At 44.8% G+C, this 22,780-nt stretch overlaps 1 protein-coding gene across 2 annotated transcripts in view; it reads right to left on the minus strand.

The window, feature by feature from the left end:
* Positions 1–17,170, minus strand: part of LOC106581250 (kinase suppressor of Ras 1) — a 62,488-nt gene extending 45,318 nt beyond the window's left edge. The window contains exons 1-2 of one of the 2 annotated variants that reach the window (XR_014381913.1): positions 16,723–17,170; positions 35–175 (exon numbers count right to left, since the gene is read on the minus strand). Coding sequence is in view for 1 of the 2 variants with exons in the window: in XM_045703883.2 (XP_045559839.2) it covers positions 35–175; positions 16,723–16,857 (276 nt within the window). In the remaining variant the exon portion in view is untranslated. The remainder of the gene's footprint in view (positions 1–34; positions 176–16,722) is intronic. The other variant, XM_045703883.2, reaches the window with a different exon arrangement.
* Positions 17,171–22,780: the final 5,610 nt, after the last annotated feature.

Below are 22,780 nucleotides of genomic sequence, written 5' to 3' on the forward strand. Positions count from 1 at the left end.
GCACAACCACATACACAGTGTGACTTAATAGTACCTGTATGAGTTCAGGTCTGAGGTTGATGGTGCAGAGCCAGTCTCCCAGTCGAGGGTAGCTGGCCAGAGCCTGGGTCCTCTGTCTCTCAGGCACTCTCTGCTTACACTGCAGCTGCTTACAGATGTACTTAATCAGCTTCACCTGGAGGGGGCGACAACACAAACACAAGAGTGATAAGACGCCGCTTGGTCTGATCTCCAAAAATATTGATGGGGAAAATGTAATTAAGTTCACAAAATAACTGAAACAGAGACGATGCTAAGCAAAAGCATAATCCTGAAAGTAATTATAACAAAGTAGAACAAAATGAGTGGAAACTAAAACTTGCAGCACAGTGTGTGGGAGTTTCATTTAATTTTAACAAAGGAGACAAACTGACAACTGCAGGTGTGAAACCCACTGATGTTTGAGAACAAACTGCATAGTATTTCTTTCTTGTTATTTTCAGCATGAGGTCTGGTGTTCTATGCAAAACGCAGGTGAGAAGTGAGACTAAGCTCAGGCTGAGGAAATCCCCCTGTCAACTGAGAGAGAGAGAGAGGGAGAGAGATCCATTGAGTGTAGATGAGAACACCTGCTCTTTCCATGACATAGACTGACCAGGGGAAAGCCATGATCCCTTATTGATGTCACTTATTAAATCCACTTCAATCAGTTAAGGTGAAGGAGAGGAGACAGGTTAAAGAAGAATTTTTAAGCCTTGATACAATTGAGACATGGATTGTGTATGTGTGCCATTCAGAGGGTGAATGGGAAAGACAAAATATTTAAGTGCCTTTGAATGGGGTATGGTATTAGGTGCCATGCACAACAGTTTGTGTCAAGAACTGCAACATTGCTGGGGTTTCACGCTCAACCGTTTCCCGTGTGTATCAAGAATGGTCCACCACCCAAAAGACACAACTTGACACAACTGTGGGAAGCATTGGAGTCAACACTGGCCAGCATCTCCGTGGAACGTTTTTTCTACACCTTGTCGAGTCCATGCCCCAACGAATTGAGGCTGTTCTGAGGGCAAAAGGGGTGGGGGGGTGTTACTCCATATTAGGAAGGTGTTCCTAATGTTTTGTACTCTCAGGCCTTAAAAAGGATAACTTTGTCTCAGAAGCACCTCAGTGTTAAAAACTCTCAAGAACATGAATGTAGAATTTTGATGAAGGAGAGGAAACGAGGAGAAAAAGCCTCTGTAGAATATTGATATGCACTCCTACCTCCTTAACAGAGAAGGTAGAGGGGGAGTGGACAGTTTCAGTTCATCCTTGACTTACTGTGTTTTTAAAAGTTCTCCACTCAGAGCAGCTAACAGCAAATAGTCCTCATTAGATACAAACTCAAAAGGAAAATTTTTTATCATGGGGGCGTCGGCCTGTGCCACTGCCATGACAACTGAGCGCCATGGAAACCCTGCAGCCACCAATGGCAGAATCCGTTTATGTCAAAGATGAGATTATGGGCTATAGACCAGTTAGAGCAAGGATGAGCAACACTAATGGGGGTGTGGGCCATAAAAGTCGGGAGGAACTATTGGATATAAGAGCAACGTCAACTTACTAACATTACGACCAGGAATACGACTTTCCCAAAGCGGATCCTCGGTTTGGTCCACCACCCAGGACAATGGATCGGATCCCAGCCGGCGACCCAAAACAATGGCGCCGCAGAAGGGGCAGACGGAGCGGTCTTCTGGTCAGGCTCCGTAGACAGGCAGATCGCGCACCGCTCCCGAGCATACGACTCGCCAATGTCCAGTCTCTTGACAACAAGGTAGACGAAATCCGAGCAAGGGTTGCTTTCCAGAGAGACATCAGAGATTGTTATGTTCTTTGTTTCACGGAAACATGGCTCACTCGGGATACGTCATCAGAGTCGGTACAGCCACCTGATTTCTTCACGCATCGCGCCGACAGAAACAAACATCTCTCTGGTAAGAAGAAGGGCGGGGGTGTATGCCTTATGATTAACGAGACGTGGTGTGATCATAACAACATACAGGAACTCAAGTCCTTTTGTTCACCTAACCTAGAATTGCTGACAATCAAATGCCGACCACATTATCTAAAAAGATAATTATTTTCGATCATAATCATAGTCGTGTATATCTCCCCCAAGCAGACACATCGACGGCCCTAAAAGAACTTCATTTTACTCTATGTAAACTGGAAACCACATATCCTGAGGCTGCATTTATTGTAGCTGGGGATTTTAACAAGGCTAATCTGAAAACAAGGCTCCCTAAATTTTATCAGCATATCGAATGTGCGGATGTGCGGGCTGGCAAAACCCTGGATCATTGTTATTCTAACTTCCGCGACGCATATGAAGACCTCCCCCGCCCTCCTTTCGGTAAATCTGACCACGACTCCATTTTGTTGCTCCCAGCCTATAGACTAAAACAGGATGCGCCCGTGGTCAGGTCTGTTCAACGCTGGTCCGACCAATTGAATTCCACGCTTCAAGATTGCTTCGATCACATGGACTGGGATATGTTCCACATAGCGTTGGACAATAACATTGATGAATACGCTGATTCGGTGAGCGAGTTTATTAGCAAGTGCATTGGTGATGTTGTACCCACAGCATCTATTAAAACATTCCCCAACCAGAAACCGTGGATTGATGGCAGCATTCGCGCAAAACTGAAAGCGCGAACCACTGCTTTTAATCAGGGCAAGGGGACCGAAAACATGACCGAATACAAACAGTGTAACTATTCCCTCCGCAAGGCAATCAAACAAGCTAAGCGTCAGTATAGAGACAAAGTAGAGTCGCAATTCAACAGCACAGACACGAGAGGTACAGTGAGGGAAAAAAGTATTTGATCCCCTGCTTATTTTGTACGTTTGCCCACTGACAAAGAAATGATCAGTCTATAATTTTAATGGTAGGTTTATTTGAACAGTGAGAGACAGAATAACAACAAAAAAATCCAGAAAAATGCATGTCAAAAATGTTATAAAATGATTTGCATTTTAATGAGGGAAATAAGTATTTGACCCCCTCTCAATCAGAAAGATTTCTGGCTCAGGTGTCTTTTACACAGGTAATGAGCTGAGATTTCAATCAGTTTCAATCTTCTCAGCAGGTCCTCTCAAGCTCTGTCAGGTTGAATGGGGAGTGTTGCTGCACAGCTATTTTCAGGTCTCTCCAGAGATGTTCGATCAGGTTCAAGTCCGGGCTCTGACTGGGCCACTCAAGGACATTCAGAGACTTACATTTACATTACATTTTAGTCATTTAGCAGACGCTCTTATCCAGAGCGACTTACAGTAGTGAATGCATACATTTCATTAAAAAAAAAAATCCGTACTGGTCCCCCGTGGGAAGCGAACCCACAACCCTGGCGTTGCAAACACCATGCTCTACCAACTGAGCCAAACGAGACTTGTCCCGAAGTCACTCCTGTGTTGTCTTGGCTGTGTGCTTAGGGTCATTGTCCAATTAGAAGGTGAACCTTTGCCCCAGTCTGAGGTCCTGAGTGCTCTGGAGCAGGTTTTCATCAAGGATCTCTCTGTACCTTGCTCCGTTCATCTTTTCCTCGATCCTGTCTAGTATCCCAGTCCCTGCCACTGAAAAACATCCCCACAGCATGACGCTGCCACGACCATGCTTCACAGTAGGGATGGTGCCAGGTTTCTTCCAGATGTGTTGTTTGGTATTCAGGCCAAAGACTTCAATCTTGGTTTCATCAGACCAGAGAATCTTGTTTCTTCACCTCTATGGCCTATTTATTGCCTACCTCCCTACTCTTCTACATTTGCACACACTGTACATAGATTTTTCTATTGTGTTATTGACTGTATGTTTGTTTATGTGTAACTCTGTGTTGTTGTTTTTGTCGCACTGCTTTACTTTATCTTGGTCAGGTCGCAGTTGTAAATGAGAACTTGTTCTCAACTGGCCTACCTGGTTAAATACAGGTGAAATAAAAAAAATTTAAAAAAAAATGTTTCCCATGGTCTGAGAGTCTTTAGGTGCCTTTTGGCAAACTCCAAGTGGGCTGTCATGTGCCTTTTACTGCGGAGTGGCTTCCGTCTGGCTACTCTACCATAATGGCCTGATTGGTGGATTGTCGCAGAGATGGTTGTCCTTCTGGAAGATTCTCCTCTCTACAGAGGAACTCTAGAGCTCTGTCAGAGTGACCATCGGGTTCTTATTCGCCTCCCTGACCAAGGCCCTTCTCCCCTGATTGCTCAGTTTGGCCGGGCGGCCAGCTCTAGGATGAGTCTTGGTGGTTCCAAACTTCTTCCATTTAAGAATGATTGAGGCCATTGTGTTCTCGGGGACCTTCAATGCTGCAGACATTTTTTAGTACCCTTCCCCAGATCTGTGCCTCAACACAATCCTGTCTCAGAGCTCTACGGACAATCCTTCGACCTCATGGCTTGGTTTTTGCTCTGACATGCACCTTCAACTGTGGGACCTTATATAGACAGGTGTGTGCCTTTCCAAATCATGTCCAATCAATTGGATTTACCACAGGGGCACTCCCATCTCAAGGATGATCAATGGAAACAGGATGCACCTGAGCTCAATTTCGAGTCTCATAGCAAAGGGTCTGAATACTTATGTAAATAAGGTATTTCTGTTTTTTTTATTATACATTTGAAAATTCTAAAAACCTGATTTAGCTTTGTCATTATGTGGTATTGTGAGTAGATTGCTGAGAAAGAATATATACTTAATCAATTTTAGAATAAGGCTGTAAAGTAAGGGGTCTGAATACTTTCTGAAAGTATCCCTCTGTCCAGTCACAATAATTACTTCTAGTCTTACCCCTCTGTCCAGCCACAAACATTACTTCTAGCACTTTTTGGAGCTGAATTTAATAGGGCAGTGTTTTAAGTATTTCGTTTTTTCAAAGCCGGATTTTAACTTACCTCTTACCCCAAAAGCTGCAACTGTAAATCTAGATGTTTTAGTTCATGTGTAAGCTCCCATCTTCAAACACTGATGGCCCTGGTAGGTTTTAGGGAGCCTGGCCTAGTCAAATCAAATCAAATTGTATTTGTCATATGCACCGTGAAATGCTCACTTACAAGCCCTTAACCAACAATGCAGACTTTTTTAAAGAAAATATTTGCTAAAAAATATAAATAATAATAAAGTAACAAAAAAAGTTACACAATAAAATACAAATAATTAGGCTATATAAAGGGGGTACCGGTACTGAGTAAATGTGCGTGGCTACGGCTTAGTCGAGGTAATTCAGATCATATGTACATGTAGGTAGGGGTAAAGTGACTATGCATAGATAATAAACAGCGAGTAGCAGCAGCGTAAAAAGGGGGGTCAATGCAAATAGTCTGGATAGCCATTTGATTAACTGTTTAGCAGTCTAACGGCTTGGGGGTAGAAGCTGTTAAGGAGCCTTTTGAACCTAGACTTGGCACTCAGGTACCGCTTGCCGTGTGCTCACTGGAACAACATTAAAGTTTTATCAGCACTAGACCAGTCTGAGGGAGACTGTCTCTGAATGCCCTCCTGTCTCTCTCCCTATCAGAGAATGGCCGTAGTTGATTTGATGCACTTGACTGAGCGACTAGAGTAAACCAGGCGGTGTTGGTTTGCACCAGACAACGCCTGGCCTCGTTCCACTGTGGCGCTCGCCGTTATTCACTGTCTATCTTTCTCTCCATCTCCCAGCTCTGTTACATGGCATTGACACTCAGCAAGGGGTGGGGCACGATGAGTGGGTCCATGGGGCAGACAGGCAGCACGTATCTATGCCCACCTGTTTTACCACAGTGTATGTAACCAAATTGTGTGTATTGTGTGTGACAATGACCCAAGGGAAGGGCCTATTCACTGATAGAATAAAGGAGGTGGCCTTGGCTGCCAGTGCTCAACCTTTCAATGTTAGTCTCTATGTACCAGACAAAGCCTGCGTGGGGGTGGGATGATAATGGTTTAAGGTATAATTCTCAGTCACTATCCCAGTTCATATTTTGAAGCTGTGCTTGTACTGTATATTGCGGTTATAAAAAATACCACAGTACCCACATTTTTTCCATCTGTGGAAAAAACCTTTGTGTGCGTCTTAGTGAAGGCAAAGGAAACAGTGATAGATGTGACAAAGAGTGCGAGCGAAAAGGTCAAGAAAGGAAGGAGAAAGCGAACAAGACGGAGGGAAAGAAATATGAAAGGGGGGGACAGATCGTTTGCAAAACCACATGGGAGTTTCCTGACACCACACGACCTATCATTTTGTATTTCTGTTTCTTCCACTGACTTTACCGTAGCTGCTGCTTAGGAAAATCGTCAAAATGATCAAACTAGCACTTCTATGATCTTACCAATGAAGTGGGAGAGAGACTCAAAAGTAAAAATCTCTGAAAAATGATGATCAATAGAGATAATACGGGCCATGTGTCACAAAAAGAGCCGTGTTGAATAGACCAAACTGCAGCGGGAATATGGATGCTCATGTTTTAATTCAAAAAAGGAGTAACGCATCCACTGGAAAACAATATACACGACAGGAACAGTTTTGCAGGCACACAACACGCAGTGCAAAAACAACTACCCACGAAAACCAAACAAACACACACCTACTTATGGGACTCCCAATCAGAGGCAACTAGAAACACCTGCCTCCAATTGAGAGTCCAGCACCCAAAACTACACATAGAAAAACAAACCTAGAACCTATACCAAACTAATACACCCCACTACACCACACACAAAACCCCATAATACAAAACAAATATACCTCTGCCATGTCCTGACCAAATATAATAGAAATAATACCTAAATATTGGTCAGGACGTGACACCATGTCCATCCCTGGGTTGCCAGATCTGATTCCAGAGTAGAAGCTGACCACCGGAACATTAGTTAGTGTATGGAAATCAGATGAGGGCTATTAATTAGGTGTGGTCAGTCTGTAGATTTAACTTTAGACTGAAGGAGTCACAGGGCTCTGTAATAAGGTCACAGTAGCACTAGGGCTGTGGCGGTCATGACATTTTGTCGGCCGGTGATTGTCATGCAAATAACTGCCGGTCTCAGAGTAACGTTAATGAACATAAACATGTTTAGCATTCCTTGGCTCCCACGCAGAGCCTAGAAGCCACTGATGCGGACTTTCGGAACATCTACTTTTAAAAAAGTCTAATTAAGTGTAATAAATCCATTTAACTTAGCCTACACCATCACAATAAACCCATTATGTATTTTAGGAAGGTCTAAAGAAACATTACGTGAAGAAAATGTAGCCTAATTCAGAAGAACAGAACAGCATATTCTGAGTCGTCCTTATCCCTGATCTGGATATGCCATATGGCTACACAAGTAAAGCTGTCATCAAGGCAAAGGGTGGCTACTTTGAAGAATCTCAAATATAAAATATATTTTGATTTGTATAACACTTTTTATTTGTCCACTTTAGTTGTTATACAAACCTTGTCAAAACATATAGGCCTATGGGCTAGGCTACATGATGCATGCCACTATGATTTGAAAAAGTAGGAAAAAAAGGCATGCGCTCTTTATTGCCTTAGACTGCACACGCTGAGCATCATTCACAAGTGATAATATAGTCACCCATCAGACTATTCTCAATGTAATCTTGTCTTCACATATACTAAATAATATATGTGTGAAATGAGTTTTCATTTAGGACGGGCCATTATCATGCACTTGTCGGAACAGGGGCAGGGTAAAAGAATACATGACATGCGTAGCACGCTTTTCCCACAGGTTCATTTTCATGCCAGCCAGGCTACTCCGGTTGTAAAGCGAAGCAATGTGCATATTAATCTTAGAAAAGTTGAGGAATAAATATAGTTAGCCTACTTCACTGCAGCTAATATGAGGAAGTTGAAAACCAGTCGGAAACACAACACCACTTCTGCAATTACATAAGAAAAATGTTTCAGGCAGCACCAAACATCTCTCCATTTCTTCATCATCTGGTGTCCAGCAACGCTCGAATCTAGCCTATCCCAACCCCCCACACACCTGTCCTGTCCTGACAGACAACATCTACATCTTGTGGTCAGAGTCCTTTATCCATCTCTTTAAGGCAATGACAGCGTAGGACAGTGCTACTCGTCTGCAATATCCATTGTAAACACAATACAGGCCGTTGTCACGTCCTGACCATAGTAAGTTGTTATTTTCTATGGTAGAGTAGGTCAGGGCGTGACAGGGGATGTTTGTCTATGTTTTGTATTTCTATGTTCAGTTTCTAGTTTTGTATTTCTATGTTGGTTTTGTTTGGTATGATCTCCAATTAGAGGCAGCTGGACGTCGTTGTCTCTAATTGGAGGTCATATTTAAGCTGATGTTTGTCCCACCTGTTTTTGTGGGTGATTATTTGGGAGTAGTGTTTGTTTCTCCTCTGCGTCACGGTTTGTTGTTTTGTTGTTTCAAGTTATTGGTGTATTTGCAAACGTTTCAAGGTAATAATAAATGTGTGGAACGAAACACACGCTGCACTTTGGTCTGCTCCTTTTGACAGGCGTGACAGAATCACCCACCACCAAAGGACCAAGCAGCGTGGTATGGATCAGCAGGACAAATGGACTTGGGAGGAGATATTGGACGGGAAAGGACCCTGGAGGCAGGCTGGGGAGTATCGCCGTCCTAAGGAGGAGATCGAGGCAGCAAGAGCGGAGCGGTGATACTACGAGGCGCTATATCCACCAAGAGGCAAGTGCGAGAGGCACCCCCAAAAAACATTTTTTGGGGGGGCACACGGGGAGATTGGCAGAGTCAGGTTGGAGACCTGAGCCAACTCCCCGTGCTTACCGTGGGGAGCGAGTGACCGAGCAAGCACAGTGTTATGCGGTGATGCGCACTGTGTCGCAGGGCGCACTCACAGCCCGGTGCGCTCGGTGCATGCTCCTCACCGTTGCCGTGCTAGAGTTGGCCGTCTGCCAGGAAGAAGTCGAGCTGGCTCAGCGTATCTGGTCTCCAGTGCGTCTCTTCGGCCCAGGTTATCCTGCGCCTGCTCTACGCACGGTACCCTCCCGTTCACCAGCGCAGCCCAGTTCGTCCTGTGCCAGCGCTCCGCCCTTGCTGGGCTCAAATAACCATCCAGCCAGGACGGGGTGTGCCAGCCCTAAGCTCCAGACCTCCAGTGTGCCTCCACGGCCCAGTATACCCTGTGCCTGCTCTGAGCACCCAGTCTCCTGTGCGTCTCCCCAGTCCGGTGAGACCGGTTCCAGCTCCACGTAGGAAGCCTCCAGTGATGATCAATGGTCCGAAGGCTCCAGTGATAATCCATGGCACGAAGCCTCCAGTGATGAGCCATGGCCCGGAGCCTGTAGTGATAATCCATGGCACGAAGCCTCCAGTGATGATCCACGGCACGGAGCCTGCAGCGACGCTCCCCAGTCCGGAGCCTCCGGCGACGCTCCCCAGTCCGGAGCCTCCCCCGACGCTCCCCAGTCCGGAGCCTCCAGCGACGGCCTGCAGCCCAGAACCTCCAGCGCTGATCTACAGTCCGGTGGTACAGAAGCAGAGGGATCAGCGGGTGGAGCGGGGGTTACGCCCCGAACCCGAGCCGCCTCCTCCACGGGGGGATGCACTGGATAAGAAGGTTCTGGGTACTGCACCTGAGCCGCCATAAACATTAGTCACCCACCCTACCCTCCCTTTGTGTTTTTTTTTTGGGGGGGGGGTTGTTATTTAGGGGGGTTTTGCTGTTTTGTGTAGGTGCGGTCGGAGTCCGCACCTTTGGGGGGGGGTACTGTCACGTCCTGACCATAGTAAGTTGTTATTTTCTATGGTAGAGTAGGTCAGGGCGTGACAGGGGGTGTTTGTCTATGTTTTGTTCAGTTTCTAGTTTTGTATTTCTATGTTGGTTTTGTTTGGTATGCTCTCCAATTAGAGGCAGCTGGTCATCGTCTCCTCTAATTGGAGGTCATATTTAAGCTGATGTTTGTCCCACCTGTTTTTGTGGGTGATTATTTGTGAGTAGTGTTTGTTTCTCCTCTGCGTCACAGTTTGTTGTTTCAAGTTAATGGTGTATTTGCAAACTTTCACGGTAATAATAAATATGTGGAACGAAACACACGCTGCACTTTGGTCCACTCCTTTTGACAGCCGTTTACACCAGTGGCGGTTCTAGCTTGTATGGCTCCCTGGGCGAACCCAGCCTTCAGCCACCATTGTGCACGAATTGTAATTTTTTTATTCAGACATTTGGAACGACACCAATAAATAATCATAACATTTACACTACTGTTCAAAAGTTTGGGGACACTTAGATATGTCCTTGTTTTTGAAAGAAAAGCACATTTTTTTTGTCCACTAAAATAACATCAAATTGATCAGAAATACAGTGTAGACATTGTTAATGTTGTAAATGACAATTGTACCTGGAAACGGCAGATTTTTTTTTTTTATGGAATATCTACAGTTGAAGTTGGAAGTTTACATACACGAGTCATTAAAAATCGTTTTTCAACCACTGCACAAATTTCTTGTTAACAAACTCAGTGCCTCTTTGCTTGACATCATGGGGACATCAGCCAAGACCTCAGAATAAAAAATGTAGACCTCCACGAGTCTGGTTCATCCTTGGGAGCAATTTCCAAACGCCTGACGGTACCACGTTCATCTGTACAAACAATAATACGCAAGTATAAACACCATGGGACCACGCAGCCGTCATACCGCTCAGGAAGGAGACGCGTTCTGTCTCCTAGAGATGAACGTACTTTGGTGCGAAAAGTGCAAATCAATCCCAGAACAACAGAAAAAGACCTTGTGAAGATGCTGGAGGAAACAGGTACAAAAGTATCAATATCCAGAGTAAAATTTGTTGTATATCGACATAACCTGAAAGGCCGCTCAGCAAGGAAGAATCCACTGCTCCAAAACCACCATTAAAAAGCCAGACCTCGGTTTGCAACTGCACATGGGGCCAAAGTTTGTACTTTTTGGAGAAATGTCCTCTAAGCTGATGAAACAAAAATAGAACTGTTTGGCCATAATGACCATCGTTATGTTTGGAGGAAAAAGGGGAGGCTTGCAAGCCAAAGAACACCACCCCAACCGTGAAGCACAGGGGGTGGCAGCATCATGTTGTGGGGGTGGTTTGCTGCAGGAGGGACTGGTGCACTTCGCAAAATAGATGGCATCATGAGGCAGGAAAATTATGTGGATATATTGAAGCAAAATCTCATGACATCAGTCAGGAAGTTAAAGCTTGGTCGCAAATGGGTCTTCCAAATGGACAATGACCCCAAGTATACTTCCAAAGTGTGGCAAAATAGCTTAAGGACAACAAAGTCAAGGTATTGGAGTGGCCATCACAAAGCCCTGACCTCAATCCCATAGACAGTTGTGGGCAGAACTGAAAAAGCATGTGCGAGCAAGGAGGCCTACAAACCTGACAGTTACACCAGCTCTGTCAGGAGGAATGGGCCAAAATTTACCCAATTTATTGTAGGAAGCTTGTGGAAGGCTCCCCAAAACGTTTGACCCAAGTTAAACAATTTAAAGGCAATGCTACCAAATACTAATTGAGTGTATGTAAACTTCTGACCCACTGGGAATATGATGAAAGAAACAAAAGCTGAAATAAATCATTCTCTCTACTATTATTCTGACATTTCACATTCTTAAAATAAAGTGGTGATCCTAACTGACCTAAGACAGGGAATTTTTACTCTGATTAAATGTCAGGAATTGTGAAAAACTGAGTTTAAATGTATTTGGTTAAGGTGTATGTACACTTCTGACTTCAACTGTACATAGCTGTACAGAGGCCCATTATCACCAACCATCACTCCTGTGTTCCAATGGCACGTTGCGTTAGCTAATCCAAGTTTATCATTTAAAAATTCTAATTGATCATTAGAAAACCCTTTTGCAATTATGTTAGCACAGCTGAAAACTGTTGTTCTCATTAAAGAAGCAATAAAACTGGCCTTCTTTAGACTAGTTGAGTATTTGGAGCATCAGCATTTGTGCGTTCGATTACAGGCTCAAAATGGCCAGAAACAAAGACTTTTCTTCTGAAACTTGTCAGTCTATTCTTGTTCTGAGAAATGAAGGCTATTCCATGCGAGAAATTGCCAAGAAACTAAAGATATTGTACAACGCTGTGTACTACTCCCTTTACAGAACAGAGTAAACAGGCTCTAACCAGAATAGAAAGAGGAGTGAGAGGCCCCGGTGCACAACTGAGCAAGAGGGCAAGTACATTAGAGTGTCTAGTTTGTGAAACTGACGCCTCACAAGTCCTCAACTGGCAGCTTCATTAAATAGTACCCGCAAAACACCAGTCTCAACGTCAACAGTGAAGAGGCGACTCTGGGATGCTGGCCTTGTAGGCAGAGTTCCTCTGTCCAGTGTCTGTGTTCCTTTGCCCATCTTAATCTTTTCTTTTTATTGGCCAGTCTGAGATATGGCTTTTTCTTTGCAACTCTTCAAAAAAAGGACATTTCTAAGTGACCCCAAACTTATGAACGGTAGTGTAAAACTATATAAATATAAAAATATATACAAAAATAAGACTCATAAATATCAAAAAGAAGTAACAAAGAGAAATATAAACACATTTGTGTTGGTTTGGTACTCGAGCATCAATACACTACCCATCCCCCAACACTGTCAACCAAGAGTCAAGACTAAACCAATTCACCTTGGTGGTGTGCAGACTGGTTTTATATTATTCTTAACCATTTCGCACAAACCATAAAAAAATGCAACAATATGTCTGTTTAACTCTGTATTCACAGTATTATGAATGAATTGTGGTTTATTTGGTATTATTTCGTAGTGTGACTGATTTTACTAATTGCATTAGTACTGAACAAAGTTAGAGGTGCGCTATTTGATAGATTCCCCCGCTCCCCCTACCTCAGGCTTCCGGTTGAGAGATCTGAGGTCAACCTATCCCCGCCCCCATTCCCATCTCGTACTTCTGAGTGGGAGACCTTCCCAGGCAGTAGCCTGCCTAGCTCACAAACTAGAATCAGGGTGCCCAATCCGACAAGGTTAATTGACCCACAGTTCCACACGGTGACATGATATCATTGACGTGACGTGCAAATGAGCGAGTGAAACCCGATCACGCAAATGCCACCATACCAAAAACTTTTGTGCGGGCACCCCGTGCCGCCCCTGGCAAGATGCTGCCCTGCGCGGCTGTCCATGTCGCCTATACCTAAATCCGCCACTGTTTACATGGACAGACCTGAGGAACCCAACTCCCCATACAGCCACTTAGCTCAGGCCTGACTATCCTATACAGACAAATCAAATCAAATTATATTTGTCAAATGTGCCAAATGCAACAGGTGTAGACCTTACAGTCAAATGCTTACTTACAAGCCCTTAACCAACTATTCAGTTTTAAGAAAAATAAGTGTTAAGTAAAAATAGATAAGTAAAATGTTTTATAAAAATAACAAATAATTAAAGAGCAGCAGTAAAATAACAATAGCGAGGCTATATACAGGAGGTACCGGTACAGAGTCAATGTGCAAGGGCACCGGTTAGTCAAGGAAATTGAGGTAATATGTACATGTAGGTAGAGTTAAAGTGACTATAATAACTAGATAATAACTAGATAATAACCAGAGAGTATCAGCAGCGTAAAAAAGGGGGTGGGGGGGAAGGGACGATGCAAATAGTCTGGGTAGCCATTTGATTAGCTGTTCAGGAGTCTTATGGCTTGGGGGTAGAGGACAGACAGGCCTATTGTGGATTAGAGATAAAAAGGGATGGGGGTAGAGAGAGAGAGAGAGAGGAGGGGGATAAAAAGAGAGAAAGGGAATGAAAGAGAAAGAGAGAGGGGGGAGAAGAGAGAGAGGAGGGAGAGAGAGGAGAGAGACACAGAGAAAGACAGAGAAAGAGAAAGGCCTGGCAGTGGCTTAGTCTGCCTCTTTTGTTCTAACCATGTTGTTGACTGCTGGTTCCCTGGTTCCTTCAGTCCAGTCCAGTCTTAAAGACAACCCCTCGCTGTTCATCTGTAATAAGAAACGGCCATGTTGGATATCTCCTCCTTTATCTTCTCCGCCCTTCTTTCCCTATTCCCCTTTTGTCCCCTTCCTTCCTCCCCTCCCACTGCGCTTCATTTCATTTTCTTGTTCAACAGCCCACACTGAGAATGTGTGGGAGGGAGAGAAGTCCACATTTAGATGTTTCTACAGTCACTAGTACACAACAAGCACTCTGATCTGCACTCCCTGAACCAGCTGTCTCCTTGGGAAGATGGCAATGATAGCGATGAGAAATCCAGAACATACGGTCTTATCCAGTGCTTCGAAGTTAACAATCCCATGGGAGATTGAGAGCACTGGGAGAGAGGCCTGTAGGCCAGTTTAGTGGTACTGTACCTGATATGACCAGATCAGAATAGGTGATGTGATGATAATGACAGTTGGCATCTCCATGTATGTATGATCCTAAAGGGCTTTACATTATAAGGAGGTCGCTCAGTTTGTAATACCCAGCTGAATAACAATGTGAATGGATCATGGTGGAAATGGCAACTCAATGTTTCCTTTAGTGAAGAGTAGAGCTGTGCATTGTGGGTTGCCTGGGGGACATACTGACTTGAGGGAGAAGTGAAACTGACAGTATTCATTGGGGGGGACAGATGTGTGAGAATATCACACAGACTTTGTCTGATGACAGCCAGCCATATCCTTCATTGTACCTTTCATCAATGTGTTTCTGTCTTACTGTTTTATAAGAAGTTCATAAACTGTTAATTATTTGTTTAAAATCTGTAATAAACAGTTTTAACACATAGGTGTTGCCTTAGGCTACGTAACTGTTATTGATTATGGGCATGGAAGGAACAGGGAAGTTTAACCTAAATACAATATACAGTTGAAGTCGGAAGTTTACATATACTTAGGTTAGAGTCATTAAAACACATTTTCAACCACTCCACAAATTTCTTCTTAACAAACTATAGTTTTGGCAAGTCAGTTAGGACATCTACTTTGTGCATGACACAAGTCATTTTTCCAACAATTGTTTACAGACAGATTATTTAACTTATAATTCACTGTATCACAATTCCAGTGGGTCAGAAGTTTACATACACTATGTTGACTGTCCTTTAAACAGCTTGGAAAATACCAGAAAATGATGTCATGGCTTTCGAAGCTTCTGATAGGCTAATTGACATCATTTGAGTTAATTGGAGGTGTACCAGTGGATGTATTTCAAGGCCTACCTTCAAACTCAGTGCCTCTTTGCTTGACATCATGGGAAAATCAAAAGAAATCAGCCAAGACCTCAGAAATAAAATTTTACCTCCACAAGTCTGGCTCATCCTTGGGAGTAATTTCCAAACACCTGAAGGTACCACGTTCATCTGTACAAACAATAGTACACAAGTATAAACACCATGGGACCACGCAGCCGTCATACCACTCAGGAAGGAGACGCATTCTGTCTCCTAGAGATGAACGTACTTTGGTGCGAAAAGTGCAAATCAATCCCAGAACAACAGAAAAAGGACCTTGTGAAGATGCTGGAGGAAACAGGTACAAAAGTATCTATTTCCACAGTAAAACGAGTCCTATATCGACATAACTTGAAAGGCCGCTCGCAAGGAAGAATCCACTGCTCCAAAAGCACAATAAAAAAAGCCAGACTACGGTTTGCAACTGCACATGGGGACAAATGTCCTCTGGTCTGATGAAACAAAAATAGAACTGTTTGGCCATAATGACCATCGTTATGTTTGGAGGAAAAAGGGGGAGGCTTGCAAGCCAAAGAACACCACCCCAACCGTGAAACACAAGGGTGGCAGCATCATGTTGTGGGGGTGCTTTGCTGCAGGAGGGACTGGTGCACTTCGCAAAATAGATGGCGTGATGAGGCAGGAAAATGATGTGGCTATATTGAAGCAACATCTCATGACATCAGTCAGGAAGTTAAAGCTTGTTTGCAAATGGGTCTTCCAAATGGACAATGACCCCAAGCATACTTCCAAAGTGTGGCAAAATGGCCTAAGGACATCAAAGTCAAGGTATTGGAGTGGCCGTCACAAAGCCCTGACCTCAATCCCATAGACAATTTGTGGGCAGAACTGAAAAAGCGTGTGCAAGCAAGGAGGCCTACAAACCTGACACAGTTACACCAGCTCTGTCAGGAGGGAAAAAAATTCACCCAATTTATTGTGGGAAGCTTGTGGAAGGCTACCCAAAACGTTTAACCCAAGTTAAACAATTTAAAGGCAATGCTACCGAATACTAATTGAGTGTATGTAAACTTCTGACCCACTGGTAATGTGATGAAAGAAATAAAGCTGAAATAAATCATTCTCTCTACTATTATTCTGACATTTCACATTCTTAAAATAAAGAGGTGATCCTAACTGACCTAAGACAGGGAATTTTTACTCTGATTAAATGTCAGGAATTGTGAAAAACTGAGTTTAAATGTATTTGGTAAAGGTGTATGTAAACTTCCGACTTCAACTGTAGGAATACAGCACATCAGACTGTTCATCTATGGGCCAGCGCGATATGCACGATATCACTGTATCATTTGTATTTATTTTAAGAATGCCCGCAATGTCTATTATTTTCTATACATAAAACCAATCTAGTAGCCTATATCATGGGCACAACACACATCAAAGATTGTAATGTTCCACTGTCTGTCTCTCGCTCACACAAACACACACACACACACACACCAATAAGGTGAAGTTTATTATGATAACTGTCGAAGTGCATGTTATGGCTATGCTGACCATACTGTACCTCCAAAGTGCGTATTTCTTTCTGCGTGAGGTCGCTCAATGCAGCGCATTTGGTTCGGAGTCCTTGTAAACTAGAGATGGAGATCTCGATCATATTCTGGATGAGTTCGCACTGACGGAGTGCGTCCTTGTCCATCGCTGCGCCGCCTTCACTGTCCCCGTCCGATAGTTAATTACTTTAAACCATCCTTCCACCTTTGACTGGCACACTATCCATTCCACGTCATTGGCACGGCTTGACAGGTTGGGTTGAGTTTGGACAGTTAAAAAGTATGCACGCTACAGGAACGCATACAAACAAATAATCTGCACTTAGTAATAGACTCCCAAGAGCTGCAAACAAAACGAATAGAACAGTTCATTTAAAACCTTTAAAGTCTTAGCTGTCTGTCACTTCACTTAGCACACCGTGGGTTCCGTGTATTCTCAAGAGCTACGTAGTTTACTTATGCACGGTGTTTGACAGAGTGGCCGCGTTCCAGGTCGTCTTTTAACCTCTTTCACACTGCTCCAGAAGATCATATCTCACAACTCCTGGAGAACTGTTTATCCTATCAGGATATATAATAAGATATAGAAATCTTCACAAGATGATTGCTATATCATACACAAGTACAATTAAATGCCTTTCTTGCAAGCTCTAAAACCAGCAATGCGTAGTAGTTTATAGTAGTTTATATAAACAGCTCATGCATTCAGCATGTCAATACTTCTTACAAAAACAAGTAGTGATGAAGTCAATCCCTCCTCCACTTTGAGCCATGAGAGATTAATATGTATATTATACTGGATACTGGGTGACTAGGGATCGGGATATATGATAAACAGAGTAGCAGCAGCGTATATGAAGATTGTATGTGAGTGTGAGTGTGTGTGTGTGTGTGTGTGTGTGTGTGTGTGTGTGTGTGTGTGTGTGTGTGTGTGTGTGTGTGTGTGTGTGTGTGTGTGTGTGTGTGTAGAGTCCTGTGAGTGTGCATAGAGAGTGCAAAAATACAAATAAAATACTTTATTTAACTAGGCAAGTCAGTTAAGAACAAATTATTATTTTACAATGACAGCCTACTCCGGCCAAACCTCCCCTAACCCGGACAACACTGGGCCAATTGTGCGCCACCCTATGGGACTCCCGATCAAGGCCGGGTGTGATACAGCCTTTATTGCCCCTAGTAGCGAAGGAGACGTGTTGATGGAAGTTGGGCATCACAACAAAGAAAGCAGCCTCCGGGGGGCAAGTTTTCCTGCTTCTTTATAGCCTTGTACAGTTTGTTAACTGCCAGCTTGTTATTTTTCTTGTCCTGAGACAATAATAGCCTAAAACCCACTCAGGAGGTAGAAGGGTCGGCATTTGACCATCAGGTATTCCAAGAAGGGTCAACAACGGGTCAAGACTTCCACTGCACTCTAGTCGGCACACCATTTGTTGTTGATGAAGAGGCAAACCCCTCCCACTGTCAATTTCCCTGACTTCCCTGTCCTGTCCACTCGGGAATGGAGAATCCATCGAGTTGGATAGCCATGGGGGCATCTCAGAAAAGCAGAGAATATTGCAGCTATGAGAATCCCATTGGTAACAACTCTGTGATCGGAGGTCATCCGCCTTATTATCAAGGGATTCTATTGGCCAAGATTGTTCACCCATCTTGGTCAAAAGAATGGAGGGTAGAGGGGGCCAGTTTTCCCTTCACCTTAATCTCGCCAGGACTCCTACTTTTGCCTCTGTAACACCACCGTTTCCTCTTGGATACATCAAAGATTGGGTCAGAATTACAGAAAGAGCCCAGGGCTGATGAGTAAAAGTCAGAGCTAAATCCATAATTGAGGTAAGTAACTGCCGATCTGATGTTCAACATTTCGTGTCGGTTATAAGAAATGATAGTGGATACATTTTGTGAAAATAAAGTACAAATGAACACCAAAAGAATGACAAAATAGAAAATTGGGTCGGAGCGCACAAAACTGCGGCCATCCAGTACGGTGTCATCTTTTCAACTATCAACATCAGTGGAGGCTGGTGAGGGGAGCTATAGGAGGATGGGCTCATTGTCATGGCAGGAATAGACGTTTGACTCCGTTCCATTTATTCCATTACAGCCAATGAGCCTGTCCTCCTATAGCTCCTCCCACCAGCCTCCACCAGTTAACAACTTCGGAAGTACAGACCACCAGAAATAGGTTGAGCGCCATCTAGTGGCGAAAGTAAGCACTACCACAAATGCACAGTCAAAAAGGAAATAATTAATGTCACCTCTACTCAACATTGACGGTCTACTAACCACCGGTCCTGGCAAGCATCATCACACACACCTGGCAACCATCATTAAGCACACATGCGCCCCATCATGAGGTACAGCTGGACTCCATCACTCCCTGATTAATAGGAACGAACATAGAATGAATACAAAAACAGGAATAGTGTCTAAACATGAAAACAGGAAACAATACTGCCTAATGGGTGATACAACGGAGTGCTAGATAAAGGTGAAGTAAACTCAACGACTGCACCTGCTTCCTGACTCCCTGCATCTCCATTACAGAATACTACCTCACAGAATGAAAGCAACAGCCAAATGAGACATCTCCCAGATGGTCGGCGAACAGGGGGAACTACTTCGCCAACACCATGACCAGCTGGCGCAACTGGGGACGACTATGGATGAGGTCCTCTGCGTTCTTCAACGTCTAAATCTTCCTCAAAGGGCGCCACCCCCAACGAGCGCAGGATCTTCTACCATGAGTCAACCCAGCGAGCCAGCACCCCAGCCCATTCAGCAGTCTGCCCAGGTCAACGATGCCCGTTTGTCTCTTCTGGACAAATATGATGGGACTCCATCCAAATGCAGTGGCTTTCTCCTCCAGTGCTCCCTCTATTTTGCTCATCAAACGGGAGCCCCCACCCCCGAGAGGTCCCCGAGAGGTTGTCCTGGTTATTTCACTGCTGAGTGGGATACGGCCATCTGGGAGAGAGGAGGAGCTGGGTTCCTATGGGAGGTTCATGGCTCTGTTCAGAGGAGTCTTCGATCATCCACGGGAGGGCAGAGAGGGGGGTGAGCAACTACTCCAACTACAGCAGGAGGACCCTGTCATACCACCCAGGTTCAAAGAACATCAAAGCCGATTCCCTGTCACGTCTCCACGATTCGGGAGAGGTTCCGGTCCTGAGGGAGCCCATCATACTGCCCTCCCGAATCATTGCGCCTGTGCTTTGGGACATAGACGTGGACATATGCCAGGCTCTAGAGAGGGAACCTGCGCCTGCTACCTGTCCTCCGGAGAGCACCCACATTCTTACCGAGGTAAGGGATTGGCTATTGACCTGGGCACACATGTCCCTTGCCGCTGGACACCAAGGTATCGCCCGCACCGCTCAATCCATCTCCATTAAATGCTGGTGGCCCACCTTTGCGCAGGACGTCGCCCGCTACATCAATTCCTGCTCAGTATGTGCTCAAACCAAGTCTTCCTGGCATGCCCCAGAAGAGTAACTCCTTCCCCTCCCAGTGCCTGAGCGGCCTTGGTCCCATCTGTCTATAGATTTTGTGACTGATCTTCCCCTGTCTGATGGTTTCACCACTGTTATGGTTGTTGTGGAGCGATTGTCCAAATCCTTTTGTTTTCTCCCTCTCTCTGGTCTCCCTAGCACTCTCCAGGTCTTCCGGTACCAACTGTGGTCCTGTCCCCAATTCACGTCACGAGTATGGAAAGCCTTCATGAAGAAGCTGGGGGTCACGGTCAGCCTTACATCCGGGTACCGGCTTCAGTCCAACGGGCAGGTGAAGAGGACCAACCAGGAGCTGGGGAGATTCCTGAGGAGTCACTGTTGGGACCGGCAGGGGGAGTGGACCCGGTTCCTTCCCTGGGTGGAGTACGCCCAGAACTCAGTTCGTCACTCCTCCACCGGGCTGTCTCCCTTCCAGTGTGTCCTGGCATACCAGCCGGCCCTGGCCCTGTGGACCCCGAGCCAGACCGAAGCCCCTGTGGTGTACGAGTGGTTCCGGCGCACCAAAGAAGTTTGGAACGCTGCCCACGTGAGGCTCCAACGCGCTGTCTGACTGCCAGAAGGTGCAGGCGGATCGCCACCGCAGTGAGGCTCCTGTCTTCCATCCTGTTGATCGCCTCTGTTCCATCCTGTTGATCTCGTCTCTCCACCAGGAACCTCCCACTCCGCCTGCCCTGCCTGAAGCTGAGCCCCAGGTTTGTGGGGCAATTCAAAATCCTCCAGATGGTCAATGAGATAACATACCGATTACAGCTTCCCACAAACTACCAGATCTCACCCTCTTTTCACGTTTCCCTCCTCAGGCCGGTGGTTCCTGGTCCCCTGGCTGATGTCGCCCCCCGCGACACCCCTCCACCTCCCCTGGACATGCTGTCAGATCCCTCCTGGACTCTCGATGTCGTGGGGGTCGGCTTCAGTAGCTGTAGGACTGGGAAGGTTACGGTCCAGAGGAGCAGTGTTGGGTTCCGGTGGATGACATTCTAGATCCCAACCTCAACCGAGATTTCCACTTTCGCCGACCGGACCTGCCCGCTCCTCAACCGTGCCCTGGCCGGCGTTGTCCTGCAGCTGGAGCCGCGTGTCATATTTACTCCCGCTCCCCCGCTCCGGCGCTCGACGTCGCCAGTCTACTAACCACCGGTACTGGCAACCATTGTGCACACCTGGCAACCATCATTATGCACACCTGGCAACCATCATTATGCACACCTGGCAACCATCATTATGCACACCGGCGCCCCATCACGAGGCACACCTGAACTCCATCACTCCCTGATTACTTCACCTTTATCTAGAACTCGTTGTATCACCCATTAGGTAGTATGGTTTCCTGTTTTCATGTTTAGACGTTACTCCTGTTTTTGTATTCACTCAAAATGTTAATTCCTATTAAACTGACTCCCTGCGTCTCCATTACAAGAAAAATAATACTTTTTGTGAAATAGAGGCATACTAAGACAAAAGAAACATGACAGTGTGTAAATGACAACACATTATTGCAGGAAATTGATTCAAATGCTGGAAGTGAATGCTGGACTTAGACAATTAACTATGCAAATGAGCAAATGCGTATTAAGGAAATAGACACCTGGTTCAAATAGAAGCCTGTCTTAACGTGTACAGTGATTTAAGCAAATAAATGCCCGGGCTATTAATTTTAGTTTTACGGTAGACAACTTCTGAAAAACTGGGCCCTGTGCATTATGACTGCAATAAAGGCTGCCTGGAATGTCCCTTCTAGGCGAGATGCATTGTTGGAGATGTAGTAGAATACTCAAGAGCTAACTAAAGAAGCTATAGCCATAATACGCGTGCTTTGGATTGATTACTCTCACACATACACTGTGTCTGTTTCACCTTTCTCTGATTAAAAACACCAACTGACTACACAGCACACCAAACTTCCACATACCACTTGCTCTCTCACTTGCTGCTGTCTACGCTGTATTTCCCCTTGGAAGACAGATATAAAGCAGACAGGCAGGCAGAGCAAGCAGCATGTACTGAACCACTGTTTACATGTGCTTACGTCAGAGAGGATGAACAGCCACGATGAGCCCTGAGTGACACACATTCTCCTCCTTAGCCCCTAATGTAAGAGACCTGTGAACAGCAATTTAGCTTTTATTAAGTAACCTATTCATTTACATTTAATTACTGCAGTGGGCTAAATCAGTGTTTCTTGGTAGTCAAACAAATCTACTTTAAAGTAAAAGTATACACCTCACACCTCATGGTTATGGGCTTATAAAAAAGAAGACACCTGTACCATGTCAGATATAGAGTTGAAGTGTCTTCAATTACCAGTTTACATCCCAATAGTACACTTTATCACAGAAGACTGAAATATAACAAAACCGTTTGACATAGAAACACCAGAGTTGATTAATTCTAGAATTATTAAAAATATGAATAACACTCCGCTTTGGTCATTCAACTGCAAGAAAAGGGCTACGTAATTTAGCAGAAGTTCTTATCCAGAGAGACTTACAGGAGCAATTAAATCAAATCTAATTTGTAAACAACATGTGTAGACTAATAGTGAAATGCTTACTTTCGGGCC

The sequence above is a fragment of the Salmo salar genome, chromosome 20, assembly GCF_965601325.2.
Source record: "Salmo salar chromosome 20, fSalSal1, whole genome shotgun sequence".
Lineage (NCBI taxonomy): Eukaryota > Metazoa > Chordata > Actinopteri > Salmoniformes > Salmonidae > Salmo > Salmo salar.